General features: G+C 39.0%; 1 protein-coding gene across 22 annotated transcripts in view; it reads right to left on the reverse strand.

The window, feature by feature from the left end:
• Positions 1–15,570, reverse strand: part of NEB (nebulin) — a 200,154-nt gene that overhangs the window by 72,343 nt on the left and 112,241 nt on the right. For all 22 annotated transcript variants that reach the window (XM_077861706.1, XM_077861712.1, XM_077861711.1 and 19 more), the window contains exons 85-101: positions 14,656–14,967; positions 13,652–13,855; positions 12,684–12,788; positions 11,956–12,063; positions 10,805–11,116; positions 7,876–8,079; positions 7,452–7,556; positions 5,341–5,445; positions 4,929–5,240; positions 4,100–4,204; positions 3,449–3,547; positions 3,152–3,253; positions 2,898–3,005; positions 2,167–2,478; positions 728–832; positions 520–624; positions 37–144 (exon numbers count right to left, since the gene is read on the reverse strand). In XM_077861706.1, the coding sequence (XP_077717832.1) occupies positions 37–144; positions 520–624; positions 728–832; positions 2,167–2,478; positions 2,898–3,005; positions 3,152–3,253; positions 3,449–3,547; positions 4,100–4,204; positions 4,929–5,240; positions 5,341–5,445; positions 7,452–7,556; positions 7,876–8,079; positions 10,805–11,116; positions 11,956–12,063; positions 12,684–12,788; positions 13,652–13,855; positions 14,656–14,967 (2,811 nt within the window). The remainder of the gene's footprint in view (positions 1–36; positions 145–519; positions 625–727; positions 833–2,166; positions 2,479–2,897; positions 3,006–3,151; positions 3,254–3,448; positions 3,548–4,099; positions 4,205–4,928; positions 5,241–5,340; positions 5,446–7,451; positions 7,557–7,875; positions 8,080–10,804; positions 11,117–11,955; positions 12,064–12,683; positions 12,789–13,651; positions 13,856–14,655; positions 14,968–15,570) is intronic.

A 15,570-nucleotide genomic window follows, 5' to 3' on the forward strand; every position in this document is an offset into this window, starting at 1 on the left:
AGAATTGAGTTGTAAACCACATAAAATAAAACTTACAGTACTGTAGAGTTTTCCCATGTCTTTGGAATGGGTGATATATGGTGTATCTGGAGAAAATGTATACTTCCCCTTCAATACTTTATTAAATGTTTCTTTATATTTTATCTAAGGAGAGAAAAGACAAAACCAATTCAAATCTTTGGTTAATATAAATGCATATTTAAAGTTTCATAGTTTCTACCCAGCAAGATAATAATCAGTCTACATTTAGAGATTTAAAATGAATGAACTGATTAGATTTCAGTTCATTTTACCTAATAGAATAATTTGGACAAGAATATAGATGTTTTTTTGAAAGTGAGTACAGTACACCTCTTACTAGTGACTTTAAAGACATGCCCACCAGAGATGATCTTCTAGTTTCCCGCCCCACTGTCCATTTTCTTACAAGCAGTTACCTGCAGGTGAGCAAATGCAGTCAATGACACACAATGAACTCCCCAGTCCATGCACACATCACTGTACACAAAGCAAACTTACGTCACTTTGATTGACTGAGTTAATCTTCGCCAAAACAATCTCTGGAGGATCCACCACACTCGTGAAGTTAGGATAGTTGTCGCGGGCATCTTTCTTGTATTTTATCTGCAAGGAAACAGAGATGAAGACCGGTCTCCTTCCAGTGGGTACCTGCCCCCACATGGTAGGCAAGGCGGCCAGGCATTAGGTAAGAACAGGGTTTGTGTACCTGATTCACCATTTCCTGGTTCTTCGTAACCCTCACGTAGTCCACAGAGTCCAGGGGTATCCAGCCAATGCCACGGAGCCACTCCAGGTCAGCCTTGTAGACATTCTGAGAGCAGGAAGAGAGATACAACGCAGGCAAAAATGACTCAGGCACAGGATTACAGACAGTAGGTCTGAAGCAACTTTTTCAGGAGCTTTTTAAGGATTTCCCTCTAGTGACTGTCATCCATTGATGCAATCATGATTTCACCTGTTCATCTGAGAGGTATTTCGTGAGCCTATTATTATGAGCAAAGTACTGTACTAGGTGTTTTGAGGGATAAGTATAAAGGAATCTGCTGATTCCTTTTATATTCCTTTATAAGTGGAGAGTGTAGAAGCAAGAACACTCAAGGGCTATGGGAGCTACGGGCAGGGAGCCATTGTTTTCAGCATTGAGCCTAAGGAAGGGTTTTACCCAGGAGGGTGTGATTTTAGTTGAACTTATATTTAATTCCTTAGAAATATGTGGGACCTTTAGACTAACTACATAAAGGAAGTGATACAACTAAATGCTCCTGTATGGTAGAATAGGGGACACATCCCCCTGGCCAGGCCTAGCTCTCCCCTCCCCACTCCACACCAACCACAATGGAGCTGCTGATCTGGTTAAATGTCCATAACCATCGTTCTGCTGCAGCAACAGGGAGGTGGCAAGTTCAAGCTCAGCAACTGCGTGGCAGGCAGCCTGACTTCCTGTTTCCAACGTGGTAATGAGAAGACCAGGTGGGTTAGCTCCAGGGTACGTCTGAGCATCAGGCCGATGCATGGAGTTTCTGTTCCTTATGAGCTGCTGGCGGCAGCTAGAGGTCTGGGCTCAGGCCTCACTGCAAGGTGGCTTAGGTCATGTATTCTCTTCCCTATCCTCACCAAAGCTCTTTGTGAGCACATTCTGGGCCCTCAGATAATTTATCAGTATTTTGTTTCCCTTTTGCTTTGATTCTTTGCAAGCAAAAGTCGTTCATAAACGCCGGAAGGAAAAGAGATGCTTGGCAAAGGGCTTTCCCAGGTCTTTGTCTATGCTAACTGCCACCTAGCATTGTTAAAATCCCAACTCACTCTCCATTCTCACCCCAAGCCACTTATTATTTTAAATCAGCTGATAATCTCCCAGGCCGATGTGAGATGTTGGTGATGTCAAAGATGATGCAAAAACAAAAAAACCAATTAAAAAAATTGGCTTTGAAAGTTATTCAGAAATACGTAGTCAAAAAGGCAAAGCTCTCAGTCAATCATTGCTCCTGGTCTTTCTCTACAACAGATTCAGCCTCAATTCCCTTCTGGGAACAAATTCAATATTTATGGCTCAAAGTTTCAAAGCCTGGTGCTTCCAGAGTGCGGCTTATAACTCTCCGAGTACACCATACATTCCTAGGTCATTAAGAAACAAAAATCACTTACATCGCTCTGTAGGTCATAGGCCTTCCTTGCCTGGATAACGTCATTTTGGTCAGGATGACAGATCCATTGGTGCAGGTAATTACGGTAATCAATATCACTGACGAGGTCCTGCCCGTGCTTGGCGGCCAACACCGACACCATATCAGCAGGTATATTGATCTTGGCCTTTGTTTTATGGTAGTCCTCTTTGTACAGTCGGTCATTCTGAATCTGGCCTGCGTGCTCAAACCAAACCAGTTTAGGATCATCTCTCATTGTCGGAACACCAACATAATGACCTCTTTGTTTTACATGTTCAGCTTTGTATTTCAGCTGGTGGGAGGGAAAAAAAAAAACAGAGATTCCATCAGTTTTGACAAGGAAAAGGGGAGCTTGAAACATCAGCACACACAGCCCCTCAGCCTTTTGTCACCTGCCTCCCCGAGAATAAAGAACAAAAAGTACTGACATAATAAATATGAAGAAATACCAATTTAAAAGTAAAAAAAATACATTCGTTTTCTAATTCTGCCTATGTTTTATTGGAAAGCTTAGAGATTTTAAGGAAGTGAGAGAATAGAAGAGAGTAAACACTCAAACCATAGCTTTTAAAGAAGCCAACAAAACAAAACAACACTCTCAAAGCCCACAGAGAGGGCCAGAAGGGAGCAGGGACTCCAACCATCCCCAGGTCTGGCCAGGCCTGCTAGCCCCAGGAGCCCCCAGCGTGCACTCGTAGAAAGATGAATTACCTCGCTCTGAACGTCACCAGAGTGATGGGCGTGAACAAATGGTACCGCATCTGGAGGCAAAATGTAACCCGTAGCTTTTTGTTTCTCCCAGCCTTCCTTGTAGAGATACTAAAAGACAGAGAGCCACAACAGAGCTTAACCTAAGGAGTCAGAAGGGCGCTGGTCATGTGCATACATTTCTCACCTTTATATTATCGTCCTCGGTCCCCCCTGCCACCCTCCAGGAAGATCAGGCATCTGGCTGAAACCCATACCTGGTCCAGTATCCGGGCTGCCTCCTGGGCAGTGTGCAGCAAGGGGGTCTCGGTGAGGGTATACTTTGATTTGGTATCATTCCAATCTTTCCGGTATTTAATCTGGAAATGAGAGGCCAGAGGGTTAAGTAACTTGATATTAAGGAAACATAATGTCGTTCAGGCAAATGCTAGCATCATCTCATGATTACAGTCTGTGTCTCAGACAATGACTGCACGCTGAGCTAAAGTAGGTGGAAATCTTTGGAAATGACATTTCACGATCTGACAATTTTAGAATGACAGCCATGTACTTACATCATTTAGGATCTCACCACTTTGTTTTGCAGTCACATAATCAACTCTGTCATCCACGGGAGTAAAGTTGAGAGTTTCTATTTTCGTGCGATATTTTTTCTATTGGAAAGAAAACATCTTTCAGATGGCTTGTCCTGCCTGAGCGGACAAAGAGACAAGATTTAAGGGTCTTTCTCTACTAGAAGCATAGAGAGCCATATTTGAATGGCACCTTCTTGACAAATTAGACTTTTTAGCATTTTATTTTTTAACAACTGGGTTGGCCTCTCATATCTCCCATGGATTTTAAAGTAGGTTTGCTTAGTTACCAGAGTCATATAATATATCATCTTATGCATCATGTTACTCAATAATACATTTTTTTCAACTGAACAAACTTCTCCCACATGTACTGCCATTGGTGACAAAAGAAGTTTTCAATTCATACAGTTCCAAGCAACAGCTGAGTACACTGCATATTATACTGTGGTTGTGTTTCCCTGATGTGATAGGGACAGTACAGGATTGTTTTGGGAACAAGTATGTCTGACATAAATGACAGCAATTGTGATTGTTAAAATGGAGGATGGGTAACGGCTGCATTTTGGCTTGTACATTTTTGTTCAGTCTCCCAGGAAATGCACTGAATGGCAGGGTAAGATCTTGTGATACCTCACTGAAGATGTCCGCGGCATGTTTGGCATGGTTGACAGAAACAGAATCGTTCGGCATCCACCCGATTCCACGTAACCATTCCAAGTCCGCCTTGTAGACAGCCTGCGGAAACAAGGCCGGGTGATGTCAGCAACGCCGGTCACATGGTCCTATTTATTCTACCCCTTGGTGTGATGGACAGATATAACATAAGGATGACATACTCAAGCAGCCTGGCAGGTAACATAAATAAAATCGTTAGGTCAGGTGATATGGAAAATTGGGGGACATATTTTCTGTTTAAAGGGGGTTAGCCTCAATTCAGCTCCAGCTATTGTGGCCAAAGGGTAATGCATGTCCAGAGCTTCATTCTCTGATTTTTCTGAAGAGCTAAGTAATCTTAGATTTGTACTCCAAATCTCCTGATTTAAAAGCATTGGCAACTTAATTCAAAGATTTTTAAACACTCTATCAACTAAAAAATCTTCTCTGTGCCTATATGACTGTGCCTATAAGACTGTGCCTATAAGACTGCCACGGTCTGTCTTATGGTATCAACCTCTGCTGTTCCGCTTGAATTCCACAAATAATATTTTCATAGTAGTTGTCTTTATACTGTTACTGTTGCGATTAAGATTTATATTCACACAACCATTTAACTCCTTGATACAGAATCTAAATCTTTCATGGCTTTGGTGATTTCTGACACCATATTACAAGGTCTAACTAAAACCAAACTCTTGGCATATAAAGACAGGACGTGATGATACAAAATTCAATGATATAAACTTTCTGGGAGTCTTTGCAAAATGGTAGAAAAGTTCATTCTAAAATGTAGCCCACTCACATCACTTTGCAGCTGGTAGGCTTTCTTGGCCTGAATCACATCGTTCTGGTCAGGCATGCATGTCCACTGGTGTAGGTAATTGCGGTAATCAATGTCGCTGACCAGGGTCTGGCAATTTTTAGAATGCACGATGGAAAGCATATCCACAGGGCTTTGGAACTTGGTCTTCCATTTGGCCCAGTGCAGCCGGTATTCTCTTTCATTCTGAATCTTGCCAGCTATGAGGGCCCAGCGGATCTTGTTGTCATCCCTGGCAGTGGGGGTACCCACGTAGTGTCCCTTCTGCTTCTCATGGTCAAGCTTGTATTTATACTGGAGATGGAAAAACAAAGCAGATGGATCACAATATGTGCTCCTGACGCACCTAGGCTGTTTGCTTAAAAATGGGCAAGTCAAACAAGGTCACACTTACATCACTGGCAATCTCCCTGGAGGCCTTGGCAGCCTGGATCGGGATGGCATCCAGCCGTACATCGCAGCTCATCTTCATTTCATCCCAACCTTCGCGGTAAATTTTCTGAAGAGGAGAAAAAATAAGGTAGTATTTCAGATTCAGATGTACTGATAACTTCAGGGGTTCAAGTAGAATTAATATCAAAGCAGGACAGTTTGAAACCCCAGAATCATTTAAGATGGGAATAGGTAAAAGGTTAATTCTGTACCACGCTCCTGGAATATGAAACTGCGTCTAGAGTCCAAAGATCTGGGCTTGATGAGAGTTCCAATTTAAATCATGGCTTCTAAGTTGTTGTTCACAGTTTATATAACAGAGCTTAATGGCTCTTTGTACTGGTGTATTGGCAGCATTGAAATACAGTTAAGATCAAACAATGATGATTACTGGATTTCTTTAATTCAATAATTCAATTTATTAAATTTTAGAATTAAACTCAATTTTGTAATCTTCAGTATTATAAACATTTTGTGGGGAGGTTTTTCCCAGGATGATTTCTTAGATCTTCTTATACGGTTGACGATGAATATTATTTGGGAATTTTCGATGTTCCTTCTGTGGCACAGAGGTTAACAGCCATTTTTTTTTTAAAAGCAGGCTCCATACTCAGCGTGGAGCCCAATGTGGGCTGAGATCACAACCCTGAGATCAAGAGACCTGAGCTGAAATCAAGAGTTGGATGTTTAACCAACTGAGCCACCTATGCACACCCCAGTAGCCATTAAAAAAAAAAAAAAAAAAAAAAAAGATTTATTTGAGAGAGAAAGAAAGAGCATGCAGGGAAAGGGGCAGAGGGAGAGAATCTCAAGCAGTCTGCACACTGAGCACAGAGCCTGATCCTGAGATCAAGACCTGAACTGAAATCAACAGTCAGATGCTTAACTGAGCCACCCAAGTGCCTCCACAATAGCCATTTTCTAAATGCAGAGTGTTTTTATTTATACAGAGAAGTTAATTAAGGTAGTGGCTGATTTACAGTTTTTAAAATATATGTTCATATTCAAATGGAATCATTCTGTATTGACAATCTCAGAAAGACTCAAATAACAATAATTTAAATGTATAATTCAGAAATCATACTAATCAATATGGAAGCTTTAATAACAGTGTAGAAAGGAGAGATGAATTTGAATTCTTAAGAGTTTCATGGGCTTTGCATGTTTGAAATAAGAGTACTCACACGAATTTTGCCCTTGTAAGTATAGGCAAGTTTTGTATGAATTTTCATTCAAGTATTTTTATGAATTTTGGGTGGTCCTATTTAACAATTGACTCTTTTTGTACAAAAGAAAAAGTATTCTCCATATTTCAATGTACTAAAGGATATTTAATGTAAACTTATTATGTTATTTAAAAATCTTTTTATTTAGTTTTATTACACATATTGTTATACTCTTCTAAATTATGTAATACATTTTTGTCTGTGTAGTCAAATATATTTTTTATCTGAACTAAAAAAAATCTGGGTTTGAGAGTAAACTTCATCTACTAACTTGGAGAACACAGATCAATCCTCAATCACTTAAAGTCTTAACCTTTTGAAAGTATTCTCCTATGAGATCACCTGGATGACCCTGACATCTGAGAGGAGAAAGAAGAGTCCTTAACAATCTTAATTTCTTGCTCTATGTTTTAATTCTTTTTCCGGAGTCATTTGGGTAATTTATGATTTCCTAAAAATCCCCTACAGATCCAGGTTTTAAAGTTAATTTGTATAAAGTTTTGCAAAGAATTCCCATAATTATTTTGTGTTCATCTGTCATTAATGCCCCTTTCTTGTTCATATGTCTCTTCATTCATTCCTTTTTCAGCTTTCCTGTAACTTATTCTCTTCTCCCTTTTGTCACGTTGACATTGGCTCACCGGGTTGGTTGCTGACCTTGCTGGGTGACTCAGAGCCAGGGATCTGCTCCTTTCCTCACTCCTGGTCAGAGGGCTGATGGTAAAGAGTTTTCCCCATCCCCAGCCAGCCAATCTTTTCTCTCTTGCCTATAAAGAGCTCCCCAGGGATATCACAGCACCAACTGGGTGACTTTCTAAGCAAAAAGGGAGTCTGTTGAGGTACTTACATTGCTCACATTAAGAGCATTGGCTCTAGCGAGATTAATTTCTGGAGTATCTGGCATGATGTGGACTGAAGTTTTATCCTTGTCCCAAACTTCTCTGTACTTTGGCTGCGGAAGAAAACACAATAACAACATTACTTTGCAATTTTTAATTATTCTAGTTCAGTGCACAACTTTCAACTTTTCTGATCCCAAATTTTTTCATATTAAGGAAAAACACCTAAAAGTTTTTCACCTAAGTTACTCAAATTTAATATGAAATTAATATTTTTGTTTAAAATCTATAAATAACAATAAAACAATCCTACTAACATTACATATTAAAACCTAAAATCATCAATGGTATCATTTTACAGATAGATTACTGGGTTAATTATCAGTCACAAACATGACTTAATTTTAACATAGATGAGGAAAAGTGACTTACAATACTAATATTTTCAGCATTCGACTTAGCAAGGACAACTTCCGGTGTGTCAACAATACTTGTGTACTTGAGGCTCACTACAGGTGTCCGATAGACACTGTCTAGTAGGATCTTCTGAGCATTTTTGACTCTCAACACTTCAGGAGACCCTTCGGGCATCCAGCCAATGCCACGTAACCACTCCAAGTCAGCCTTATAGATGGCCTGGGAAAGAAAACAAAGTTAGGTAGAGGCAGGGTTTGTTTTTAATTATGATAAAGTAAGAAAGCAGTTTTATGGTATATTTTACCTCCCACAAACTAATTAAAATTGAGCACTGGCCCAACAAACACAATTCATCATGTGCAGAGCAGGATGCGTTAGAGCCCAGCAACGTTCTAGTCTGCTTTTTCTGTGGCGGGGCACCTATGCACTCATAAAGCAGAATGATGCAGAAGGAGCTCTCTCTCTATGGGATGCAGGGAAGGTTTTCAATAATATTTAAGTAACCTCATACTAGCTCTGGTGGACTTTTAAAGCAATAATAACGGGCTTTCCAATAAGTTCTCTGCACAGCAGCCAGAATGATCCTTATAAAATTCACAATTCAAATCTGACACCACAACATTCCTCCCATTGCATGGTTTCCCACTGGCCTTAGGAAAAAGATCAAATTCTTTACATGGACTAGAAGGTGATGATAATCTAGCACCATCTTATATGCTTCCCTTTGACCTATGCATTCTGACCACACTGGCTTTTTGGTTTGTGGTTCGTATACAGCCCTCTCCCTTTGCATATATTGGTCATTCTGTAGGAATGCGCTGTGTCTTCCTCATAGAACCAGCTCCGGTGCTCCCTTGCAATCCCCATTAATGTAGTAATTCCTTAGATAATCTTTCCCCACCTCACTTTTTCATAGCACCATCGATCATTATTTCTCAGCCATCAGACTTTTTATTGATATTGTCTAGTTAAAATCTGTTTATTTGTTATCAATGTAAACTCCCTAAAGTCTGGAACTTTGTCTTGGTTCTTCCTCTTCATTCATCATTGTATCTTCAGTGCTTAGCACAATACCTGGCACATGGTGTATTTTAAAGGGGTAATTAAGAATCCAATCCTACGGTGGTAAACAGTAACAAGGTTCTTCAAAAAATTAAGTGTAGAAATACTGTATGATCCAGTAATTCCACTACTGGGTATTTACCCAAAGAAAATGAAAACACTAATTCAAAAACATACATGCAACCTAAATGTTTACTGCAGCATTATTGACAATAGCCAAGGTATGGAAGCAATCAAGAGATGGATGGATAACAAAGATGTGGTGTGTGTATACACACACACACACACACACACACACACGCATGAAATATTACTCAGGATAAAAAAAAGGATGAGGTCTTGCCATTTGTGACAACATAGATGGACCTAGAGGGTACTATGCTAAGTGAAATAAGTCAAACTGAGAAAGACAAATACCACACGATTTCACTTATATGTGGAATCTAAACAACAAAAACAAATGAATAAAAACAAGCAAACAAAAAAAGCAGAAACAGATCCACAGATATAGAAAAACCCTGACGATTATAAAGAGGGAAGGGGTGGAGGGTTGGGCAAAATGGGTGAAGGGGATTGGGGGATACAGGCTTCCAGTTATGGAATGAATAAGTCATTGGGATGAAAGGTACGGCACAGGGAATATAGTCAACGGTGTTGAAATAGCACTGTATGGTCACAGATGGTAGCTACACTTCTGGTGGGCAAAGACTGGTTGAATCACTATGTTTTACACTTGAAACTAATGTGATATTATGTACTTTACTTATGTAAACTGTACTTTAATTTTAAAACAAAAATTCAATCCCTGGTTCCACAATTTTGATCTCAGTTGGCTTTTCATTTTCCCAAGATAGCACTTCCTTTTGAATTAGGATTTACATTTTCTTGGTTATTTGAACTTGTTTTCTCAGATATAGGTAAGTGGTTAACCAGATAAAATTGCTCTATGTCAAACACAAGTTATTAATTTCATAAAAAAATCATTCTGTTCTTCAGAAATGGTATTTTAGTAACTAGTTAATAGGATACAAATAACAAGCTAGAAAGATAGTATGAGGAGTGAATTATGGAGTAAAACTTCTATCTTAGTGAAGAAGGACATTTTATGTTTTAGCGTATAAAGTATGATGGATACCCAAAATTCAAAAGAAGGGATTCCCAAAAAGGATTACATACAGATTTTGAAGTTTCCCTTTCTCATTCTTTAGAAACTTGATTCATATGCATTCCTTCGTATACTAATGTTATTCAGGTTAATGCACAGACTGCATTTCTCTAAAAACTGGCCTAAATCCACCACTTGGCAACTCATTTCAAGATGGGTATACTTTTCTATATCAAATTTATTCATTATGAGAAAGCATTCCTTGAAGTTCATGGGAACCAAGTTTAAATAATTAAAAGAACCCATGATTTCCAGTAGAATGGGCAAAACATATAAATAAGTCTAAAAACACTTTAGATAAACTAATGAAACACCACACTGTGAAGACTACTACATTAAGGGAAACTAGGGAGTTTGGAGCATGCTGCTAACCTTTGAAATTAATTTTAAGGAAATATCCCTGTCATTCTTCAATTGAGAGGCCATGGGAATTTTCACGTTTAGGAAACTACAAACACAGCACACATTAAGGAATCTACAGAAAAATTCTGGTAGCACCACCAACAGTAAAAAAGAAAACTTTCTAAATAAGCCTAGCAGTAAGGTAGGCATTCAGTGAAGTTGGTAAAACACTAAAGGGAAGGGCTTATTAGGGAGTTGTATTTTCCCAAGGTCTAGGAGGAATGACCAGGCAAAGCTGTGGAAGGCTTTTTCCCTAGAGAACAGCTCACTCCTCAGGCACCTCGGCTGGTCCTCTCTGCACAAGCAACAACTTACATCACTCTGCAGGTCGTAGGCTTTCCTGGCTTGGATCACATCGTTCTGGTCGGGAAAGCAAGACCAGTGGTGCAGGTACTGGCGATAATCCACATCACTTGCTAAGGCCTGGCCTTCTTTGGCAGCATTGATGGACACCATGTCCACTGGGATGGAGATCTTGGCCTTGTGGTCATTGTAGGCCTTTTTGTACAGCCTGTCATTCTGCATTTTTAACACACTTGCTGCCCAAGCCAGCTTAGGGTCTTCCTTGGCATTGCGACATCCAATATAATGGCCTTTCTGTTTCTCGTAAGCGGTTTTGTATAGATACTGGTATGTGTGAACAAAAAAGAGTCATTTTTCTTAATTCTCTTTTTCTAAACAGTTTGCTCCAAATAAGTCCATCTCCCCTACATTAGCCTCTTTTGGGCACTGTTTTTAAGTCCATACTCTAAATTTTATGATTCCTAACACATTGGTTTGTCTTCTATGTCTACATGCATGAATACATTATGAGCATCTCTAAGGCAAGAAGTGTGCTTCTAGATTATCCCCAATATAGGCTTATCTAGTGTTTCCCAACCTTGAGTCACTGTCTACTACCTTCACGTTTTGCCACAATCAAGTAGCACCAGTGCTTCATACTTTAAATTTATTTAAACAAAGAATCTAGTCAATAAATTAAAGTGTAAACTTTGAAACCTTTTTATTCTAAAATTTATAATCCCGTAAATGGAAAAATATATTTCTAGCACATTTTAACATATAACTTTTTAAAAATGCTTGTCCATCCACTGGACAAGAACATTCTGTATGTTTAAAATTATCACAGGAGAAACTTACGTATGCTGCACTTCAAGAAACAGAACTTTTTGTATCCATTGAATTTTTATAAGTGCTTGTAAATTACATGATTTTGAGAAGATAGTGAAAAGAAAATAAAAACCTGTGCTTAAACATAAGAAGAACAGAACCAAGCCCGATGCAAAAGGGGCACCGAACTGTTGTACAAGTTATTCTTAGATTTGAGATTTCAAAGCAAGACAGTAATCATGATGATCTCCATTCTACTTAAGTGTATTGGGAATTAAGCTAAAGATTAGAAAAGTATTGACTCCCATATGTCATCTATTAGTGTTGGTTAAGGCTGGGAAAAAAGGAGCTCTCACATCACTGGCGATATCCCTGGAAGCCCTGGCGTGCTGAATTGGGATGGCATCTTCCCGCAGGTCATAACCCGTCATCTTGACATCTTCCCAAGCTTGTTTATAATGTTTCTGCAAATGGAGATTGCAATGCCACAGTTAATCTGAAGAGGGAGCCACTGAGTCAGCGTTACTGATGGGTAAGAAAACCTGTGAAGTCACATGGAAAATTAGTCTCCCCTTAAGATTTATAAAATAGGCTGGTTTCATAATGAAATTAAGTTCCAGTAGATTTTTATTTATTTTCATTTTTTTCCAGTAGATTTTTAAATGCAACTTAGTAAAGTTCATTTTTTTTCAAGAAAGAAATTAGGAGACAGTAAATCATGTAAAAATGAGAAAAATACATAGCGTTCGGCTTTAAAAGGAAAAATCAATGATGGGCCACTAAAAAGAGAACCAAGTAATACTATACTTGCATATGTATGTTTTTATGTGGTGTTTTGGTGAAAGCAGTGCATTTTTCCTTCCAACAAAGGACACACATCTCTATTTATAAACGCAACGTGCATATGCATACGCATGCCTGTGTACATGGGTGCTCACACGTGGCACTTCTCATTTGTTTAAATACTAGAAATCAAAGGAATGATAGGGAAATGCCTTTTGCTAAATTTCCTCTAAAACATATCAACTTAAGTTTCAGTGAGGCAGAAAATATGTGTAAACCAAGTGAGTGTGTAGCTCCTTACATCACTGATCTGTATGGCATTGATCTTGGACTGCAGCATCCCTGGAGTGTCCGCTGGCACATTCACATTCGCTTTCTCTCTCTCCCAGGCATCACGATACAATGGCTGGTAAAAAGGAAAAAAGGTGGTTGATAAGAAAATAGGCCAATTACTGCACGAATAAAATTGTAGGGACAATTAACAGTTCTCTTTGGATGTTCGCAGATATAAATGATATAAATCTAGATCACATTTTGTTTTCATCGTGTGAATTTTTTTTGTTGTTGTTAAGTACTCTCCACAGCAGCGTGGAGCCCAACATGGAGCTTGAACTCACGACCTTAAGATCAAGACCTGAGCTGAGATCAAGAATCGAATGCTCAACTGACTGAACCACTCAGGCACCCCTTCATTTGTGTTATTTAAAAGGTGCCAATAATGACTCCAACAAGAAGAATACATTGATGTGTGATGTAATATAAGTGGAAAATGAATCAGAAATACAGTAGTAAAATGATCCTTTTTCATTAAGTCACATGTAATCATCTGGCAGGTAAACCTACATGGCAGGTAACTATGATAATCCACATCCCTAATCAAATCCTGGCTTTCTTGGCCCAAATAACTATCATGGTACCTAATATTCAGGCCACCCCTGGACTTTTCAATTTCCCTCATGATTGAAAAGCAATAAAAGGTGGCAGTTCTGTGATCATGGTATTACCTGGTAGACTTGCATTACAAGCAAGACCTCAAAATGTATTCAGAATGTGTATCAGAGTCTGCGGAATATAAAGATGCCCACCGCATCTATGTCAAAGAGTCATCTAGGTAACTGAACTGTGGATACCATTAATTGATTGACTGTGAAATTCTATCTGGATACATGAATGTTCAAGGTTCTAATCCTGGTAGTAGCAACTTAAATGTCACACAGTTCTTATGGAGACTTCTTCAATACGTCCGAACGCATCATCAACCCCGCTTACCTCACTGATCTGTACAGCATTGATCTTTGCCTGGATGACTTCAGGGGTATCAACAATGCTGGTGAATTTGAAGTCCTCAGGCTTTATACGATACAACCTCTCATTCAGGAGATTCTGGGCATTCTTCACTCTCATCACTTCCACAGAACCCTCTGGCAACCATCCTATACCCTTTAACCATTCCAGGTCTGATTTGTACACGTTCTATATGAAGGAAGGGACCACAGAGTTCAAAAGAGTCAAGTCTGCTCACTAGACCACGATGCCAGCAGGCCACACACTACCTCTATTTAAACTAGCTGGGTGGCCACTCCCATGGAATGGAAGGATCAACATTAAATATTAATATTTGGGTGTTATATCTCTGGCACACATCTCTGGGAGAAGTTCACGTAACCCTACAGGAATTGGAACAGGGCTGACGAGTGACCCTTGTGGAATCACAGCAATGGCACATTGTTTTGTTTTTATACAAGGTTGAGCATCTGTGCTCACCACTTGAAATCTGCCTTTTTTGCACTACTGAGAATAACATCTGTAAGAATTTGGGAGAATAAGGTCTTCAGAGGCATATATAATGAGGAAAAAATATATACTTTTATCTGTATACACCACTCTATCTATAAATATATGTACATATACATTTTTTCTATGTGTACCAGATAAACTTAAAATCCAACATTTCCTTACATTCAAATTTGTTTCTGAAATTTAGATATCTGATCATGCAAATATAATGGGTTAAAAACAACTGGGACTGAAATTTTCTATCTAATTACATAGAATAAGAGATTTTTTTTTGTCTTAAAAAAAATAAGACCTTGGCACATAAGAAGGAATCCTCCACGAGACCATGTTCCAAATGATTCTATAACCATGAAATATACAGATTATGTTAGGTTCTATTAAGATTACCACTTAAATTATATCCCTAGGGGGTACACCATGACGCTATTCACAGAGACACACATCTCCCCCAAGAGTCTGGTGATAAATATACGCACATCACTCTGCAGTTCGTAGGCCTTCTTAGCCTGGATCACATCATTCTGATCTGGCAAACATGTCCACTGGTGCAGATAATTGCGATAATCAATATCGCTAACCAGGACCTGGCACTTCTTGGCCTGAACAATTGACATCATGTCCAATGGTGTATTGTGAATTCCTTTAGACTTCTCATAAGCTTTCTTGTATTCTCTGTCACTCTGGATCTTGGCAGCGTGTATCGACCATACCAATTTGGGGTCATCTTGTAGGGTGCGGAAACCCACATGGTGGCCCAGTTGCTTACGGTAACCTTCTTTGTACTTGTACTAAAGTGGTGAAAAATCAGACAGACATATGAAAATAATGTAGTAAGAGGACTTTTCATTAAATGTTTTCCGAATATTGGCAGTCATTATATATTTCGGTTCACTTTGAGAAAAATAGGGCTATTTTAGGTAGTTTGATAGAGAATGGGAATAAATCAGGAAGGAAATAGTATGGTGAATAAGGGTAATTACAAAAAATTATAGCTGACATTTACTGAGCAATGACTACACGCCAGACACTATTATGAGTGCTTCAAATGTATGAGGTTGATCTGTGTGAAACTGCTGAGTTTTTTTAGTAAAAAATAGTTTAGTAGCAACTACAATCCCATTTAATCTTCCCAACATCTCTGTGAAGTACATACTATTATTATTATTACATTTTTCAGATGTGGAAAATAAGACACAGTGGGTGTAATCATGGGTCTCTAAGGTTGCCTGAATGGTGGAACATTAAGTCAGTTGGTCCCCCAAGAGTACTAACAATACCTCAGTAGGAAAAAGTTATTTGTGTGGTTTTGGAGACAGGTAAAAAGGTGCATAGTTCACAAGAATGGAAGCAAGGTCATTGGTTTGAATTAGATGACAACAAAAGGCCTGGGA

This window comes from Canis aureus, chromosome 20 (assembly GCF_053574225.1).
Source record: "Canis aureus isolate CA01 chromosome 20, VMU_Caureus_v.1.0, whole genome shotgun sequence".
NCBI lineage: Eukaryota > Metazoa > Chordata > Mammalia > Carnivora > Canidae > Canis > Canis aureus.